Source organism: Caretta caretta, chromosome 3 (genome assembly GCF_965140235.1).
Source record: "Caretta caretta isolate rCarCar2 chromosome 3, rCarCar1.hap1, whole genome shotgun sequence".
In the NCBI taxonomy this organism is placed as follows: Eukaryota; Metazoa; Chordata; order Testudines; family Cheloniidae; genus Caretta; species Caretta caretta.
The window spans coordinates 147,594,055-147,610,294 of NC_134208.1; the positions used below are offsets into that span (position 1 = coordinate 147,594,055).

Genomic DNA, 16,240 nt, shown 5'->3' on the forward strand with positions numbered 1-16,240 from the left:
CTGGTTCAAGCAGTGCCATCGGAGCTCAGGAAAGTACAGCCCAACTGTTGGTGTCAGATCCCAACCTCATTCATGTTTTAGTGAAATTTCTTTCAGGCACTAATCCTCATGGAACAAATCAACACAGTCAACAGGTAATACTGCTAATTACAAAAACAGAAGTAACTCAGAATTATAGGTAATTATTTTACCTAGTGTTGTAAAACCTCATTATGTCCATGGCTTGCACCATCATCACTTTTATGGTGTTAGATGATTGTGATAATTTTTTCTGTGTAATTATTGTTCTTCTTCAAGTATATGTCCCTATGAGTGCTCTACCATAAGCTGTATGTATGCTTGTATAGTCTCGATCAGAGACTGCAAAGTTGTGTCTGCCAGCCCTTGTCTGAGCAGTGCCAAGTGCTCTACATGAGGGTATATAGGGAGGCGTGAGTATATACCCCTAGGGGATGCCAGGGTAGACTTCTAGGCCACCCCAAACAACATGAAATGTTGCCTGTTCTGCTCCAAGGGAGGCTAAAGCCACAAGTATCAGGGGGATGCCTGATAACACCAAGGCCCAATAGCCTTCTTTATGCTTTCCCACCTATTCTGTTAATCCTTAAGACCCTTTCCAGGCTGTGCTGAGAAGGAGCAAGAGCTATGCTCATAGCACCTGTTTGGCTGAGACAGGTGTGGTAACCCCAAACCTCATCCATGTCTTGGAGTTAATGTCCCCTAGCTTGCCTTTCACAAAGGACCTATTGACACAGAACTCAGGGACCATCATCCATCCTAACCCCCCACCCCCGAATCTGAGAGCATGGCTTCTAAATCACTCTCAGACATGAAGCTGGTCTTTTCAGATAGATTTCAGTCAGTTTTGTTATCCAGTGGAAAGTCCACTACTCACAAGACTTACCTCCAAAAATGGAAATGCTTCCAATTCTGGTGTCCTTCTCAAGCCTTGGAAGTTCTGCTTTCCAAGATCCTGGACTACTACCTATTACAGTACATCTGGCTGTCATCACAGCCTTCCACTCACCCATCCAAGGCTTCAGTCTTTGCCTATCCTACAGCAACCAGATTTCTTAGAATTGTTCTCTCTAGTTTGACACCTGGCCCCCCAGCGGGACCTCAGTCTTGTTTTAAATACCTAATGGAAAACCTTCAAACCAATGACAATCTGGTCCCTCTTCCACCTCTCCCTGAACATTTTGTTCCTAATTGCCATCACCTTAGGAAGGAGAATGGGGGAGCTGGGCTAATGCAGCATACATCACCTTCTACAAAAACAAGGTTATGCTACATCCCCATCCTCACTTCCTTCCAAAGGTCTCCTGGAGCATAACGTTAACCAGGAAATTCACCAACCACTTTTCTACCCAAAACCTCGTTTCTTCAGAGAGAAATCAAGCCTTCATTCACTGGATGTCCGAAAGGCCCCTGCGTTCTATCTGGACAAGACTAAACCATTCTAGGTCTCTCTCAGGCTATTTGTATCAGTTATAGATGGGATGAAGAGCCAGCCAGTTTTCACATAAAGGCGAAGTGGGGTTGCATCTTGACCTGCTATGAAAATATGGGGGTGCAGCCTTCTCGCTGAATAATAGCACATTCCACTAGAGCTGAGTCCACATTTGTAGCTCTACTGAAGAACAAGCCCGTAACAGAACTCTTCTGGATTGTTTTAGTCTTCTCTCCATATCTTAGCCAAACATTACGCTATCTTACATGTTTCCAGAGATGGCTCTTTGGTGATGCAGTCCTTCCAGTTGTCCTGGACTTACCTCATCAGCAGCTATTTCCTCACTGAGTTACAGCTTGGGAGTTTCCTTTGGTGGCGTACCTATAGGGACATATACTTGAAGAGGGAGAGGGTACTTATCTTACCGTAACTTGAGTTCTCCAGGATGTTTTGTCTCTGTAGGTGCTCCTTCTCCGTTCCTTTGGAGTTCTGCTTCATGGTTAAGAAGGAACTGAGTGGTGATGGGCTTGCGTTTCCCTGTATGCACTGATTCAGAGCATGAGGCACCAGCACACAAACACTACTTTGCAGTCTTCAATCAAGAGTGTGTGGGCACTCACACATCCTATGGTTGAGCACCTGCAGGGACAAATATGTCTAAGAACTCATAAGAACATGAGACCATCCATGCTGGGTCAAACCAGTGGTTCATCTAGCCCAGTATCCTGTCTTCTGACTGTGGCTGATTCCAGATGCTTCAGAGGGAGTGAACAGAAGAGGGCAATTTATCGAGTGGTCCATCCCTAGTCCCAGCTTCTGGCAATCAGAGGTTTAGGGATACCCAGAGCATGGGGTAGCATCTCTGATCATCTTGGCTAATAGCCATTGATGGAACTATCCTCCATGAACTTATCTAATTCTTTTCTTGAAACCTGTTATACTTTTGGCCTTTGCAGCCTCCTCTGGCAACAAGTTCCACTGGCTGATGGTGCATTGTGTGGAAAAAGTACTTCCTGATGTTTGTTTTAAACCTGCTGCCGCTTAATTTTATTGGGTGGTCCCTGGTTTGTGTGTATGTAAAGGGGTACATAACACATCCTTATTCACTTTTTCCACGCTTTTCATGATGCTACAGACCTCTACCATATCCACCCCCTTACTCATCTCTTTTCAAACTGAACAATGCCAGTCTTTTTAATTTCTCCTCTTATGGAAGCTGGCTTTTTTGCATAATTTTGTTGCCCTTCTCTGTAGTATTTTTTTAATTCTAATACATCTCTTTTGAGCTGGGGTGACCAGAACTGCACACGATATTCAAGGTATGGTAGTACCATGGATTCATATCATGGCGGCATGAAACCTTTTGTTGTCTTATCTATCCCTTTCCTATTAGTTCCTAACATTGTTAGCTTTTTGGACTGCCACTGCATATTGAACAGATGTTTTCAGAGAACTATTCATGGTGATTCCAAGATCTTTCTTGAGTTTTAGCAGTTAATTTAAACCCCATCATTTTAGATGTATAGTTAGGAATTTGTTTTCCAATGTGCATTACTTTGCACTTATCAACGTTTAATTTCATCTGCCATTTGCTTGCCCAGTGAGCCAGTTTTGTGAGGTCCCTTTGTAACTCTTCACAGTCAGCTTTCAACTTAACTATCTTGAGTAATTTTGTGTCATCTGCAAACTTTGTCACCTCACTGTTTATCGCTGTTTCCAGATCATTTATGAATAAATTGAACAGCACAGGTTCTGGTACAGATCTTTGGGGGACCTCAATATTTACCTCTTTCCACTGTGAAAATTGACCATTTATTCCTTCTCTTTGTTACCTATGTTTTAACCAGTTACTGATCCATGTGTGGACCTTCCCTCTTATCCTGTGCCTGCTGCCTTTGCTTAAGAGCCTTTTGTGAGGAACCCTGTCAAAGGTTTTTGTTGTTTGTTTGTTTTTGTTTTTTAAAGTCCAAGTATACTCTATCCACTGGGTCACCCGTGTCCACATGTTTGCTGACTTTTCAAAGAATTCTAGCAGATTGGCACGTCATAGTTTCCCTTTACAAGAACTGCACTGAGTCTTCTCCAACATATTATGTTCATTGATGTGTCTGATAATTCCTTTCTTTAGTATAGTTTCAACCAATTTGCCTCGTACTGAAGTTAGGTTTACCAGCCTGCAATTGCCAGGATTGCCTCTGGAGCCTTTTTAAAAAAGTGGTGTTACAATAGCGATCCTTCGTCATCTGTTGTAGAGGCTGATTTAAACGAAAGGTTGTATACCACAGTTAGTATTTCCTCAATTTCATATTTTAGTTCCTTCACAATTCTTGGGGAATACCATCTGGTCCTGGTGACTTATTACTGTTTAATTTATCCCCAAACTTCCTCTGTTAACACCTCACTCCAGGACAGTTCCTCAGATTTGTCACCTAAAAAGAACGGCTCAGGTGTGGGAATCTCCCTCACATCCTCTGCGGTGAAAACCAATGCAAAGAATTTGTTTAAGTTCTCTGCAATGGCCTTGTCTTTTTTGAGTGCTCCTTTAGCACCTCGATCATCCAGTAACCCCACTAATTGTTTGGTAGGCTTCTTGCTTCTGATGTACTTAGAAAAATTCTGACTGTTTGTTTTTGTCTGTATGTGCTAGTTGCTCTTCATATTATTTTTTGGCCTTCCTAATTATACTTTTACACCTGACTTGCCAGAGTTTATGCTTTCTTCTCAAGTTATTGGTAAGGTAAGTAATCTTTTCCTTTGTTCATGCTGCTAGTTTCTTTATTTAATAGCATAACTCATGGATATGTTTTTTTCTTTTCTGAACTATTCTGGAGCATTATGGTAGAATCAAACACTACACAGTATACCAGTGACTTGATATTCCATGTGAGGGATTTCCTAATAGCAATTTTGTTTTTAGATACAGTAAAATAATGCAAGTAAACCCCATTAACTGAAATCAAATTGGTTAGGAGGAGAACTGTTAATGAACCATTTTAAGATTATGTAGTTAAGTAAGTGAGGAAATATGAAAATTAAGATCCTCATATTGTTAACCAGCCTATATTACATATTTATTTACTGACTACTTCTAATGTATATGTTTCTATGTGAAAATCAGTTCAGATTAATGGGTTTCGTGTTGGATAGGCTACATTACTCATTAAAGATTAGAAATTTTCTTAAAAAGGTAACTGTTATGAGGGGAATAATCTATTTGTTTTCATCCAAGAACTGAACTTTTGTGGTGTTACTACCCATCGCTGGTGGTAGAATGCAAATAAGAAAAGTTAAGACTTGTATCCACTCAATGGAAATTCCACAGAAATTATTCCGGAATGCAAGCTTAGTTTCCATAATGCTTTTCTTATAAAACATTTTACAGTAATTGTATTTTAAACAAAAGCTTCCTCGTAGCATAAACAACTTTTGAAATCTCTTTTCAGGTTGGGCCAACAGCTACACAAGCTATGCAAGAATTTCTTACTCGATTACAAGTGCACCTTTCTTCAACTTGTCCTCAGATGTTCAGTGAATTTTTATTAAAGTTAATACATATACTTTCAACAGAGAGGTAAAGATTGAGTTTTATCTTTAATACCCACGTTAATTTTTTTACTTCCAGAAATAGCTTTAGGCTGTCTATACTACAAATAAGTGTTTCTGTAACTAGGATGTGACACTTCCATATTTATCCAATTGTGAATGAATCATGGCTGAAAAGATTTTGCACCTCTACACATACTATACTACCTCTACACATACTATACTACCTAACCATATTTAAATGAGTTAATTTTGGGGAATTCTGAGCAGTACCTATGTGGTACCTCCTTCAGGTGCTAGAATGCCTGGAGTTACATGCCCACAAATCTGCATTGGCAGCAAGTGGAACAGTGCACTCAGGACTCTCCACAAGTCCTTGCATGAGGGACTGCAAATAGGAAGACTATATTGAGTGGTAGATGATTGGATGACATAACCTCCTCCTGGACTTGATTGGGGAACTTGTTCTTTGTTGGAGCAACTCTAATGTGATGCTGATTTGGGAGGCCCTCCAAAAAACCCTCTAATATTTTCATTAGCCAGAGGAAGGTCTGCTCGGGGACTCTAGTGTAAGGGGATAAAATAATCTGGAGTGTGGCATGAGGAGTGGGTTAAGAGGATTGCTGGTAGATTCTGAAAGTATTTCACCTGGATTGGTAAAGGAGGCTAGAATGGGATTTACGAAGCATGGTTTCATATAATATCCTTGCCATCAGCTGCAGCTACTTGTCCTTCAAAAATATATTATTAAACATGCGTGTTTTAAGGTCTTCAGCCTTACCAATAGAAATTAATAATATACTTAATTCTCATATCTCTAAAAATGTTTTCAAATAGTCTATATATAAATGAATGCTAAACGCTCCCTATATCTTCCCTAGTAATCATTTAAAAAAATGTATAAAGAAAACCTGACTGTAATGGTTATTTGTAAATATAGTTAATTGTAGAATAGATCCCATCACCAAACAACAATATTTTTTGTTTAACCTGGTAACTAATTTCTTTCCAATACATTTGTTTTTTAGCCCACAGAGAAAGATCATATTGACTTTATTCAGATCAAAAATATAATCAGTTGATCAGAGTGGAAAATTAAATAGCAACTTGCTATGGCCAAGATGTAAAAGGTTGAATTCCTCATTTAAGTGTTTAAATTCTGTTGTTAAAGACTTAATTCTTCCCTGCTACTGCAAGTATTTTACTATACATCAGTCTTATGATGCCACTTACTGGGATGCAAGGATTTGAGAAACTCCCACCCCTATTTTATAAGCCTAATTTTGACCACCTTCAAGTTTTCTTTGCTTCCTGACCTCAGCAGCAGAGATTGGTTGCCTCTGCTTTCCTGCTCTCTCCTTCCTTGTGCGTATGCATCGTTGTGTCTCTCTGTGGTATGGACACAAAGGAAGACAGAGGATGTAAGAAAAGGAAAAAAAGAACAAGCGCCGAAAGAAGAACTCCAAGGGCTCTTCTTCGTTCAGGAAGGAGAGAGTGAAAGACAGAGTGCCAAGTTCTGCGACAGCACTTCATCCTTTTAGGTGTGTGGGATCCTTGGTCAGAACATACCATTCAATCAGACACTATTCCAAACTCTCCTGGGATGCCAGAATGCCCAAATATACGTCATCTTCAAGCCGGGAGTGGCAGTTTCACTGGTGCACAAGAGGTCCTAGCACTCTACCTACCTACCTGCCTGCCTGCCTGACTGACTGCTATCTGAACTGTGCCACAGCTTGGTACCTGCTCTCTGGCTTATCCAGTTCTTCAGCAATTTCACTGCCTTTGTAAGGTCCAGGAGATCTTGGATCTGGATGTCTCTCAAATGGTCCTAGTTTTAGTAAGTCTCACTTTAACAGGCATTCCTTCTGTCCCTCCTTTGTATAGACTCCTATCAGCCTCTCTGTCCCACAAGCAGTACCTTTCAGCCTGCTTTTCTTTCAGCTCCTGGAGAAATTTTTGTCTCTTCAGCCTCTGTGTGGTGCTCCTTCATCCTCCTGTAGTTCCACCCACAATATGAAGAACAGATTTATTATCTCTTGGTCTGATACTAGAGAGCTTAGTCTTCACCCCACCTCCAAGCAGGAAACAGGCTCTCATCTCTCCAGAGACCCACTGCCTGAGCAATTGGGCTGCTTGTTCAGCTTAGCCATGTTCTATCAGGGTGCCTAGGCCTGAGGTTTCTCTGCTGGCCCCTGGTAAGCCCTGCTCTTACCGGTACTCTTCTGGCTCCTTTCCTACACAGGGCTCACAACAGTGGTTCTTTTTCCTGGGCTATGTATACATTATGAGCCGGGAGTGCGACTGTCTTGCTTGTGTGCAAACATTCACACTAGCTCTCATTGAGCTAGTGCAAGTTTAAATAGCAGTGTGGCTGGGGTAGCACTAGCAGTGATAGCAAAGGCATGGCTGAGCCAAGCTGAATGCATATCTACCATTTTCAGGTTGTTTGTATTCGCAGATGATGTCGCTCTCCTAACACATACCCAACACCGTATACAAGAAAAAACAATTCGACTCAATGCATTCAGCCAGCAAATTGGACTGGAAAATCAACTGCAATAAGACAAATATCATGACCTTTAATATTGCCTCACCATCACCTGTACGGATAAAGGATTGTGCTGCCCAAGTATGTGAATGTTTCTACATTGGTGAGAACGTAATCAGCCAGGATGGTGGAACAAGCCAGGACATCCGGAACAAAATCAGTAAAGCCAGGAACACCTTCAGGAGCTTAAATACAGTCTGGAAATCATCAAAATACAACACCAAAACCAAACTCAAGATTTATCAGAACTGCGTATTTTCAATACTGTTTTATAGTGCAGAATGCTGGGGATTGAGAAAGTATGACATGTCCAAACTGTCCTTATTCCATACAACCTGCCTCAGAAAAATCCTGTATCTTTTTTGGCTCAGAACAATCTCAAACCAAGATCCGCTGACACAGTGGAGCCAAGAGGATCTGAGCACCAATCATTGCCAGGAGGTGCTGGAGATGGATTGGTCATGTGCTTTGGATGGAAACTGATTCCATCACCAGAGTAGCACTTAAGATAGACACCTGAAAGTGAAAACGAGGTTGCCTGAAAACGACATGGTGAAGAGCTGTGGAAGCCAAGCTGGAAAACCTGGGGTACAGCTGGGGAACCGTTGAAAGACTTGCCAGAAGTAGACAGGAGTGGAGGAGCTTCGTCATTGCTCTAAATGCCAGAGGTAATAGGAACATGATGATGATGATGATTTATATTCAGAATGGCTCAGCTGTGCTTCCTTTGCTGCTACCAGTGCCACCAAGGCTACACTATTTATACACAAGCAGAGGAATCACACCACAAGCTTGTGTAGATGTAGCCTTAGTTAAGCTCAGCTGGAAGCTTTTATAAACAGCTTTGGCCTCGAGGCTCCCTCAGGCTTTCTTTCAAGATTTGGGTGCACAGATGACTCAGGGTTTAAGCATAAAATTTGAAATCACTACACTTTCTAGCTACAGAGGTTCAAACTCAGCCCAGGCTCACTCAGTGTTGAAGTTAAACTGAATGTCTTGCAGTTCACTGTGTCTGGGTCTCTCAGATGACATGTAAAACTAAGGACCTGGTTTTACATATAGGGTGCACCTACACAGCCCCTGGGGTGTGATTTGCAGCTTGGGTAGATGTACCCACACTAGCTTTAATCTAGGTAGCTCACTACCGACAGAAACTTAAAGCTGCGGTGGCACAGGCTGAACAAGCAAGTGTAAGCCCAATGGGGTAAGGCAGGCTTGTGAAGCCTGCACTGAAGCTTGCTCTGCCGTATCTTAACTTCTGTTTTTAGCAGACTAGTAGGATTAAAGCTAGTGCAGGTATATGTGCATAAGCTGCAAATCACGTGCTTGGCCGCAGTGCAGACATACCTAGTGTTGTTTAGGTACGTATTCTTTTGCAATAGCTCTGTGGTCTTAGCCTCCCTTCGCTAACCTGTAATCTGCAGGAACTACAGCTTCTGGTTTTCTCTGGATGGGGTTAATCTCTTCTACCTCCTGAGTGACTTTTTTTTCCCCTTCATTTTCCCCCCTGTTGGCTAGGGAGCTCAGGCTTTCTGTTGGTTCATTAGAAACTTCGCTTTTGTCTCAGCCTTGCAAGGTTTACCTCTAATTTCCTTTGTATTGCACTCTTCCTCTCTCAGCAAAGAGATTTCTGCAGTGCTCTCAGTGGCCTGCCTGCCATAGTACTCCCATTTTAGCTTCTGTGTTAGGGGTTTCCCTTGTTTCAACACCATGGAGACCTCTCAGGGCCCCTTAACTCTCTTAGTGCTTTTCAATGCCGGCTGGTCTAGCCTCTGAACAAACAGCCTGGTCTTGCATATTCTAGCTTCTTTCTACCCTCTGCTGCCAAGTTCAGTTCAGTTTTAGAAGTGCTCTCATCCCTCTGCACCTACTAGAACCTGCTACCGTTTGTCAATGGGAATATGATATTGAGGAGAGATCATAAATGAACCACCTTCCTATTCAGAACCACTGGATTCTGTAAACTCTCAATTGCTGGCCACCTTCAGGGTTGGGGTTCTACAGTCAGAATCTGGGGTACATAGTTTTGGGAGGGCACCTAAACTTCTGTACCAGTAACGGGGTACTCTTGCTGACCCTAAACCTCTCTTTTAGTATTTTCCAGGGCAAATCTAGAGAATTGGAGACCTACATGCTTTTATTTGTGATGCATCTTCTCTACTAGCTATGGAAAATATCTGTATAGGACTTTGCATTTTCACTGTGACTTGGAGGCTCAGAGAGAACTCTTCTAATGTTAATTAGGCATCACAATGAGACTGTGAGCTAGGAAAGTATTGGCTCCATTTTGCAGATGAGGAGGTGGTGTGCTGGGAACTAAGAAGTGGTGTGACTGCGAGATTTGTTTCTTCTTCTTGGGTGCACCATTGCAGGATGTGTGCGCGCCTGTGCACTTGAAACTGGAGATTGTATATAGCAGTGTCTGTGGACCCACACTTGCGTAGAGCAGTGCCTCATGCTCCCAGGTGAGGGCCTATAAAGAGGCATGGGCCCACCACCGCTCCAGTTCCTTCTCAGCTGCCTGTGGCTTGAGATGAAGTAGCTGTGGTGTCCACTGCTTTCAGCTACTTCCTGCCTTTCTTATTTACCTCCCTTGTTTATTTCATTTAGTTAGGTTTTTATTTTACCTAATTATTTTTATTAGTTGTAGCACAGCTTATGTTTGGGGATTCCTCCCCTCTGAAATTGGTGCCTTGCTCTTTGTGGTCTGCAATACTCCCCTGAGTTATGCTTAAGATTCTGGGGTTCAGGCCTTGCCAGATCTGCCAGAAACCTTTTCCCTGTAGTGACGGTCACTCTAGCTGTCTTCAGTCTCTCAGAGAAACTTCTGTCCCATCGAAGTGTAAAGTCTGCATAAGGTTTAGTAGAAGCAGGTCCCACAAAGGTAAAAGAAGGTAGGCTAAAGCTCCTCTTAATAGAATGCTCCTTAGTTCCGATGGGGTCTGTGTTTGTCCCTCTAGGTCAGTCTCAGGCCATACCAGTGACTTCAGGTGCAGCTCTAGAGATGAAGCCCCCCTCTCTCCCCTTTCCTAGCAGAGACTCTAGAAAGATGACTAAGTCACCACATAGAGCTGACTTTTGGGAGACTATTATTATCCCACAATAGGTACAGCTGAGGCTCCAGCTGGTGCCAGTAGCAAAGCATCAGTACTGCCTAAGAAGTCCAATTGGAGAGGTCTTCAGTTAAACAGCACCAAGAGGCCCTTTCCTTGGTAATACCTGATACCTCTAGGCATCAAGATGCATCTAAAAGCAGGAACTTGAGGGCTGTAGTAGTGTCATCTGGTTAGAGCAATAGAAATGGTTCAGAGTGATACCCAGCTCCCTCTCAGGTACTGTCATCCTCAGGACATCAGCTCTCTGAGCACACAGTTATCTTGTTGGCCCTCTGGTACCACATGAAGCATCCCTTTCCTACATCAATCCCTGTTCCAGGCCCCAGTACTGCCTTAAGTTCCTACTGCCTTTCCCCAGTACTGCTTCAACAACTTGTGTCTGAAGCCTTTCTCTCTAGAACTGGATCTGATCTACTGCCTCTGGCATTGATGCACAAAGTCCCCCACCCTTTCAACTCCAGGGATAACATATCCTCTGACTCTAAGGTTTCTGTACAGGGCTGTGTCACAGCATCATACCAGCACACGCCTCTAGGAATGTACCCTGATGAGGACTTTCCAGCCCAGCAGATGCCCTAGATTCACTGAACAGCCACTGGCTCCACAAGGCTGCTTGCTGGTATTTTATGTTCTCTTGGAACCTGAGGCAACCCAAGATGAGCAAGACCAACCAAACAAAGAAGGGTCAACTTTGGAGAAGTTCTCATCTGATGAGGTGGTAATGCCGCCCTCACCCTCTTATGCAGATGACTTTAGGGCCTTCCAGGACTTAATGAAGGGTCTAACTGAATCTCTCCACACTGCTTTGGAGGAAGGTCTAGTAGTCTCAGCATTCTCTGGTGACATTTTACATGTCTCCTCCCAGTGTAAGGTCGCCCTACCCATCAATGAGGCACTGTTCTCACCTGCATGAACTCTATGGTAAAAACACCGACCACTATTCCACCCGCTTGCAAACACCAGATAAAAAATATAACATTCTGCCCAAGGGAATGGAGTACTACTACTCCCATCCCACCCCCAGTTCCCTAGTGGTAGACATAGTCAACAAAGAGAACTGTCAAGCATGCTCCACACCCTCTCCTTCCAGGAATGCATCTTAATGCATTAATCTCCTGGGTAAGAAAAGCTATTTGTTGGCTGCTTTTCAATTTTGAATCACAAATTACTAGGCCTTGATGTCAAAATATGATTTTAACTCCTACTCAGAGTTTGTTCAATTTACTGAACAACTCCCATGAGACCACAGGGAACAAGCCCACATTTTGGAAGATCAGCTGATCACTAGAGCTTCCCTGCAATCTGCTCTTGATAACGATATTGTGGCTTCACAGTCCTTAGCTACCTCAGTAGTTATACAACATCCTGGTTCCAATCTTCTGGCTTCCTGAGGGAGATGCAGAACATCGCGAAAGACTTCCCTTTTGAAGGGCTCAAGGTCTTTAGTTTTTACACGGACTCCTCCCACCACTCCCTTTCAGTCACTGGGACTGTTTGTGCCTGCAACAAAAAGAAGTCTTCCGTAAGTCTCAAACAGTATAATGCTCCTGATCATTTCAGTTCCATCCGCAATGGACCTACGAAGCCCCCACAGAAAAGGGGACCACCATCCTTCCCCAACCACCCAGTCTACACGTTTCTCTAAGCAACCGTTTTGACAACTTAGTCAAGGGCCTCAAACAGCCTCTTTCTCTGGATCTTCTGCTGCAAAAATTTTGCTATCCAACCTTCTTTTGGAGACCACCTATCCCACTTACTACCTGCCTGTGAGCTCATCATCTCAGACAAGTGGACCCTAAGGTGGTCACTATGGGGTACTCCATTAATTTCCATTCTCCCCACATATACTCACTTCTGTTCCCCATACCTCTTCAGGGACCCTTCTCTTATGAGAGGCTGCATCTCAGATGTGTTCAGGCATGGCTAAGGACTTACATATGCTCTGAAGAGACTGTCTTTCCAAACAAATCACTGTACCTTCGCAAGTGTAAAGAACCAGTAAACGTCTCAGGTGGTGGAAAGAGCCAGTAAAGGTGTTCACATCAACCCTTTTCTCATGTCTGCCACCTTTGGAAGTCCTTTCCACGGATGTCTCTCTCTTGGATTGGGATCACATCTACAGGTTGCCAGTCTGTCAAGATCTCTCTGTTAGGCAACAGGGAAGCTATGTATTATCTAAACCTACATGGGTAGCATGATCTCACTCTTTATGTGCAGAATCGCTAAAACCGTGGAACCAGTGCATCTCCCATCACACAAAAATCTGTGAGATTTACCTACCGGGCCTTCAGAATGCAATGGCGGACTCCCTGAGCAGGAACTTACATCAGGACCATGAATGAGAGCCCAGTGTCTCTGTTTTCCACACCATCTTCCAGTTCTGAAGGTAGATTTCTTTGCAGTTTTGCCCAGTGTGAAATGTTGCTGCTTCTGCTCCAAAGAAGGATGTGGCCACAATTGCGTGGGAGATATCTTAACCCCAACTCCTGCTCTTTGCTTACCCATCTAATCCTCTTAATACTCAGGACTTTGCTCAAACTGAGACAGGAAAGGGAGCCAAATGGGCCTTGATTTCCCCCATCTTTGCCCACTGTGACAATTGGAACATGAGTGGCTTATGCCACATCCTAAGAGGGTGGGTATGCACATCATACCTTTCATTTTTGGAAGTGCTGCTGCTGGGAATGTGGGCAGGAACCCAGCTTTTCTTCCTGATGGACCTTTATCTGGGGGATTGCAGCAGCAATCTGACACTAGCTCAGCCACATACGTTTTGGCGAGAGCAGAGCTATGTGGATTCAAGCATACTTACCAAAGTTGGGAATGTGCCTCATCTTGGTTTGGTTTTCTGGAACAGTATCAGCTAAGCTTCCCAGAATCTGTTTACACTCCTAATCCCTTTGTGATGCTTCACTTTGATTTGGAGAGGGGACCTGGGATCATACTTCTCTCTGCTTCCTTTTGCTGCCCAAGGTTCTGAGGAGGTTCAGACAGGACAACAGAGTTGTGATTTTTACTGACTCCTTGGCAATCCTGCCACTGCTGTTTTTCAGATGTGAAGAGTCTAGCACTGAACCGCCTGTGGATGCTTCTTGAGATCTTGGAGCAGCTCTTCAAGGGCTTGTGTTCTACAACCACTATCTCCAGCTTGCTGCATTGGTTTCTTAACAGAAGCCCTATGTTGGCAGAGGCATACCATCTGACCAGCAATAGAATGTCTCTAGCTTCTTGCATTTATTTTAATCTCCGAGATCTTCATGGCCTGATGTATCATTGGGATAGTACTGTCCTGTATTTTTTTGCACCAGAAGGTTTTGGATTTTCTTCTGTTGAAATTCAAGAGGCACTTCATTCAGTGACCCTCATCCTGCAGGTTCTGACAAGACCCCTATTTGAGACATAAGAGCAAACTTATTTCTAACTTCTTTCCTTTAAGATCTTCGTTTATTATAGTGACGTTGGCCAGACAAGTGAGAGAGATTAACTCTCTCCTCCCTTCTGTGTGCTTTCAATTCTCTTCAGAAGAGTTTTGTTTTGTTTTCTCCGGGAATTTATTTCTGCAGTTAATACCAAATTCCTCTGGGACAAGTCCAGTATCTTCCCCATCAGTGACAAGAGGCTGCCTTTATTGTATGTTGAGCATGTTCTTAAGCTTTTATATTTCTCATTTTCAAGAATTTCAAAAGTCAAAAAAATCACTCAAGTTTTGAACGTTGCAACAAGAGCAAGGCTGCTGCTGTTAGATGGGTGTGAGGCTGCATTCTCATGTGGTCTGGCTGGTAAACCTTGTGTGCTTAGCTTGTCAAATGCCATAGGGCTTGAAGTCTCCATTTCAGTGCTCACTTCCAGTGAGGTATTTTTCCCCAAGTATATAAGGTAGCAGGCTTGATCCCCACTCCCTTTACGATCAGCTGGACCTGTTCACTTTCCTGGATGACTCATTTGGCTGCAGGGTCCAGCTAGCAGCAGAATTAAGGTAAGCTCACCTATCATAGAATCATAGACTTTAAGGTTAGAAGGGACCATTATGATCATCCTGCGCAACGCAGGCCACAGAATCTCACCCACCCACTTCTGTAACAAACCCCTAACCTATGTCTGAGCTACTGAAGTCCTCAAATCGTGGTTTAAAGACTTCAAGGTACAGAAAATCTTCCAGCAAGTGACCCATGCCCCACGCTGCAGAGGAAGGCGAAAACCCCCCAGGCCCTCTTCCAATGTGCCCTGGAGGAAAATTTCTTCCTGACCCCAAATTTGACAGTCAGCTAAACCCTGAGCATGTGGGCAAGACTCACCAGCCAGACACCTAGGAAAGAATTCTCTGTAGTAACTCAGATCTCACCCCATCTAACATCCCATCACAGGCCATTGAGCATATTTACCGCTAATAGTCAAAGATAAATTAATTGCCACAATTAGGCTATCCCATCGTACCATCCCCTCCATAAACTTATCAAGCTTAGTCTCGAAGCCAGATATGTCTTTTGCCGCCACTGCTCCACTTGGAAGGCTGTTCCAGAACTTCACTCCTCTGATGGTTAAAAACCTTCGTCTAATTTCTAGTCTAAACTTCCTGATTGGCCAGTTTAGATCCATTTGTTCTTGTGTTCACATTGGTACTGAGCTTAAATAATTCCTCTCCCTCCCTGGTATTTATCCCTCTGATATATTTATAGAGAGCAATCATATCTCCCTTCAGCCTTCTTTTGGTTAGGCTAAACAAGCCAAGCTCTTTGAGTCTCCTTTCATAAGACAGGTTTTCCATTCCTCGGATCATCCTAGTAGCCCTTCTCAGTACCTGTTACAGTTGGAATTCATCCTTCTTAAACATGGGAGACCAGAACTGTACACACTATTCCAGATGAGGTCTCCCCAGTGCCTTGTATAACGGTACTAACACCTGCTTATCTCTACTGGAAACACCTTGCCTGATGCACCCCAAGACCGCATTAGCTTTTTTCACGGCCATATCACATTGGCGGCTCATAGTCATCCTGTGATCAACCAATACTCCGAGGTCCTTCTCCTCCTCTGTTACTTCCAACTGATGAGTTCCCAGCTTATAACAAAAATTGTTATTAATCCCTAAATGCATGACCTTGCACTTTTCACTATTAAATTTCATCCTATTACTATTACTCCAGTTTACGAGGTCATCCAGATCTTCCTGTATGATATCCCGGTCCTTCTCTGTATTGGCAATACCTCTAAGCTTTGTGTTATCTGCAAACTTTATTAGCACACTCCCACTTTTTGTGGCAAGGTCAGTAATAAAAAGATTAAATAAGATTGGTCTGAAAACCAATCCCTGAGGAACTCCACTCGTAACCTCCTTCCCGCCTGACAGTTCACCTTTCAGTATGACCCATTGTAGTCTCCCCTTTAACCAATTCCTTATCCGCCTTTCAATTTTCATATTGATCCCCATCTTTTCCAATTTTATCTTATCGTTCCCCATGTGGAACCATATCAAATGCCTTACTAAAATCAAGGTAAATTAAATCCACTGCGTTTCCTTTGTCTAAAAAATCTGTTACCGTCTCAAAGAAGGAGATCAGGTTGGTTTGGCATGATCTACCT

General features: G+C 43.2%; 1 protein-coding gene across 1 annotated transcript in view; it reads left to right on the top strand.

Moving 5' to 3' along the window:
* Positions 1 to 16,240, top strand: part of BIRC6 (baculoviral IAP repeat containing 6) — a 319,798-nt gene that overhangs the window by 134,527 nt on the left and 169,031 nt on the right. The window contains 2 exon segments of the mRNA XM_048843594.2: positions 1 to 134; positions 4,894 to 5,021. Coding sequence (XP_048699551.2) covers positions 1 to 134; positions 4,894 to 5,021 — 262 coding nt within the window.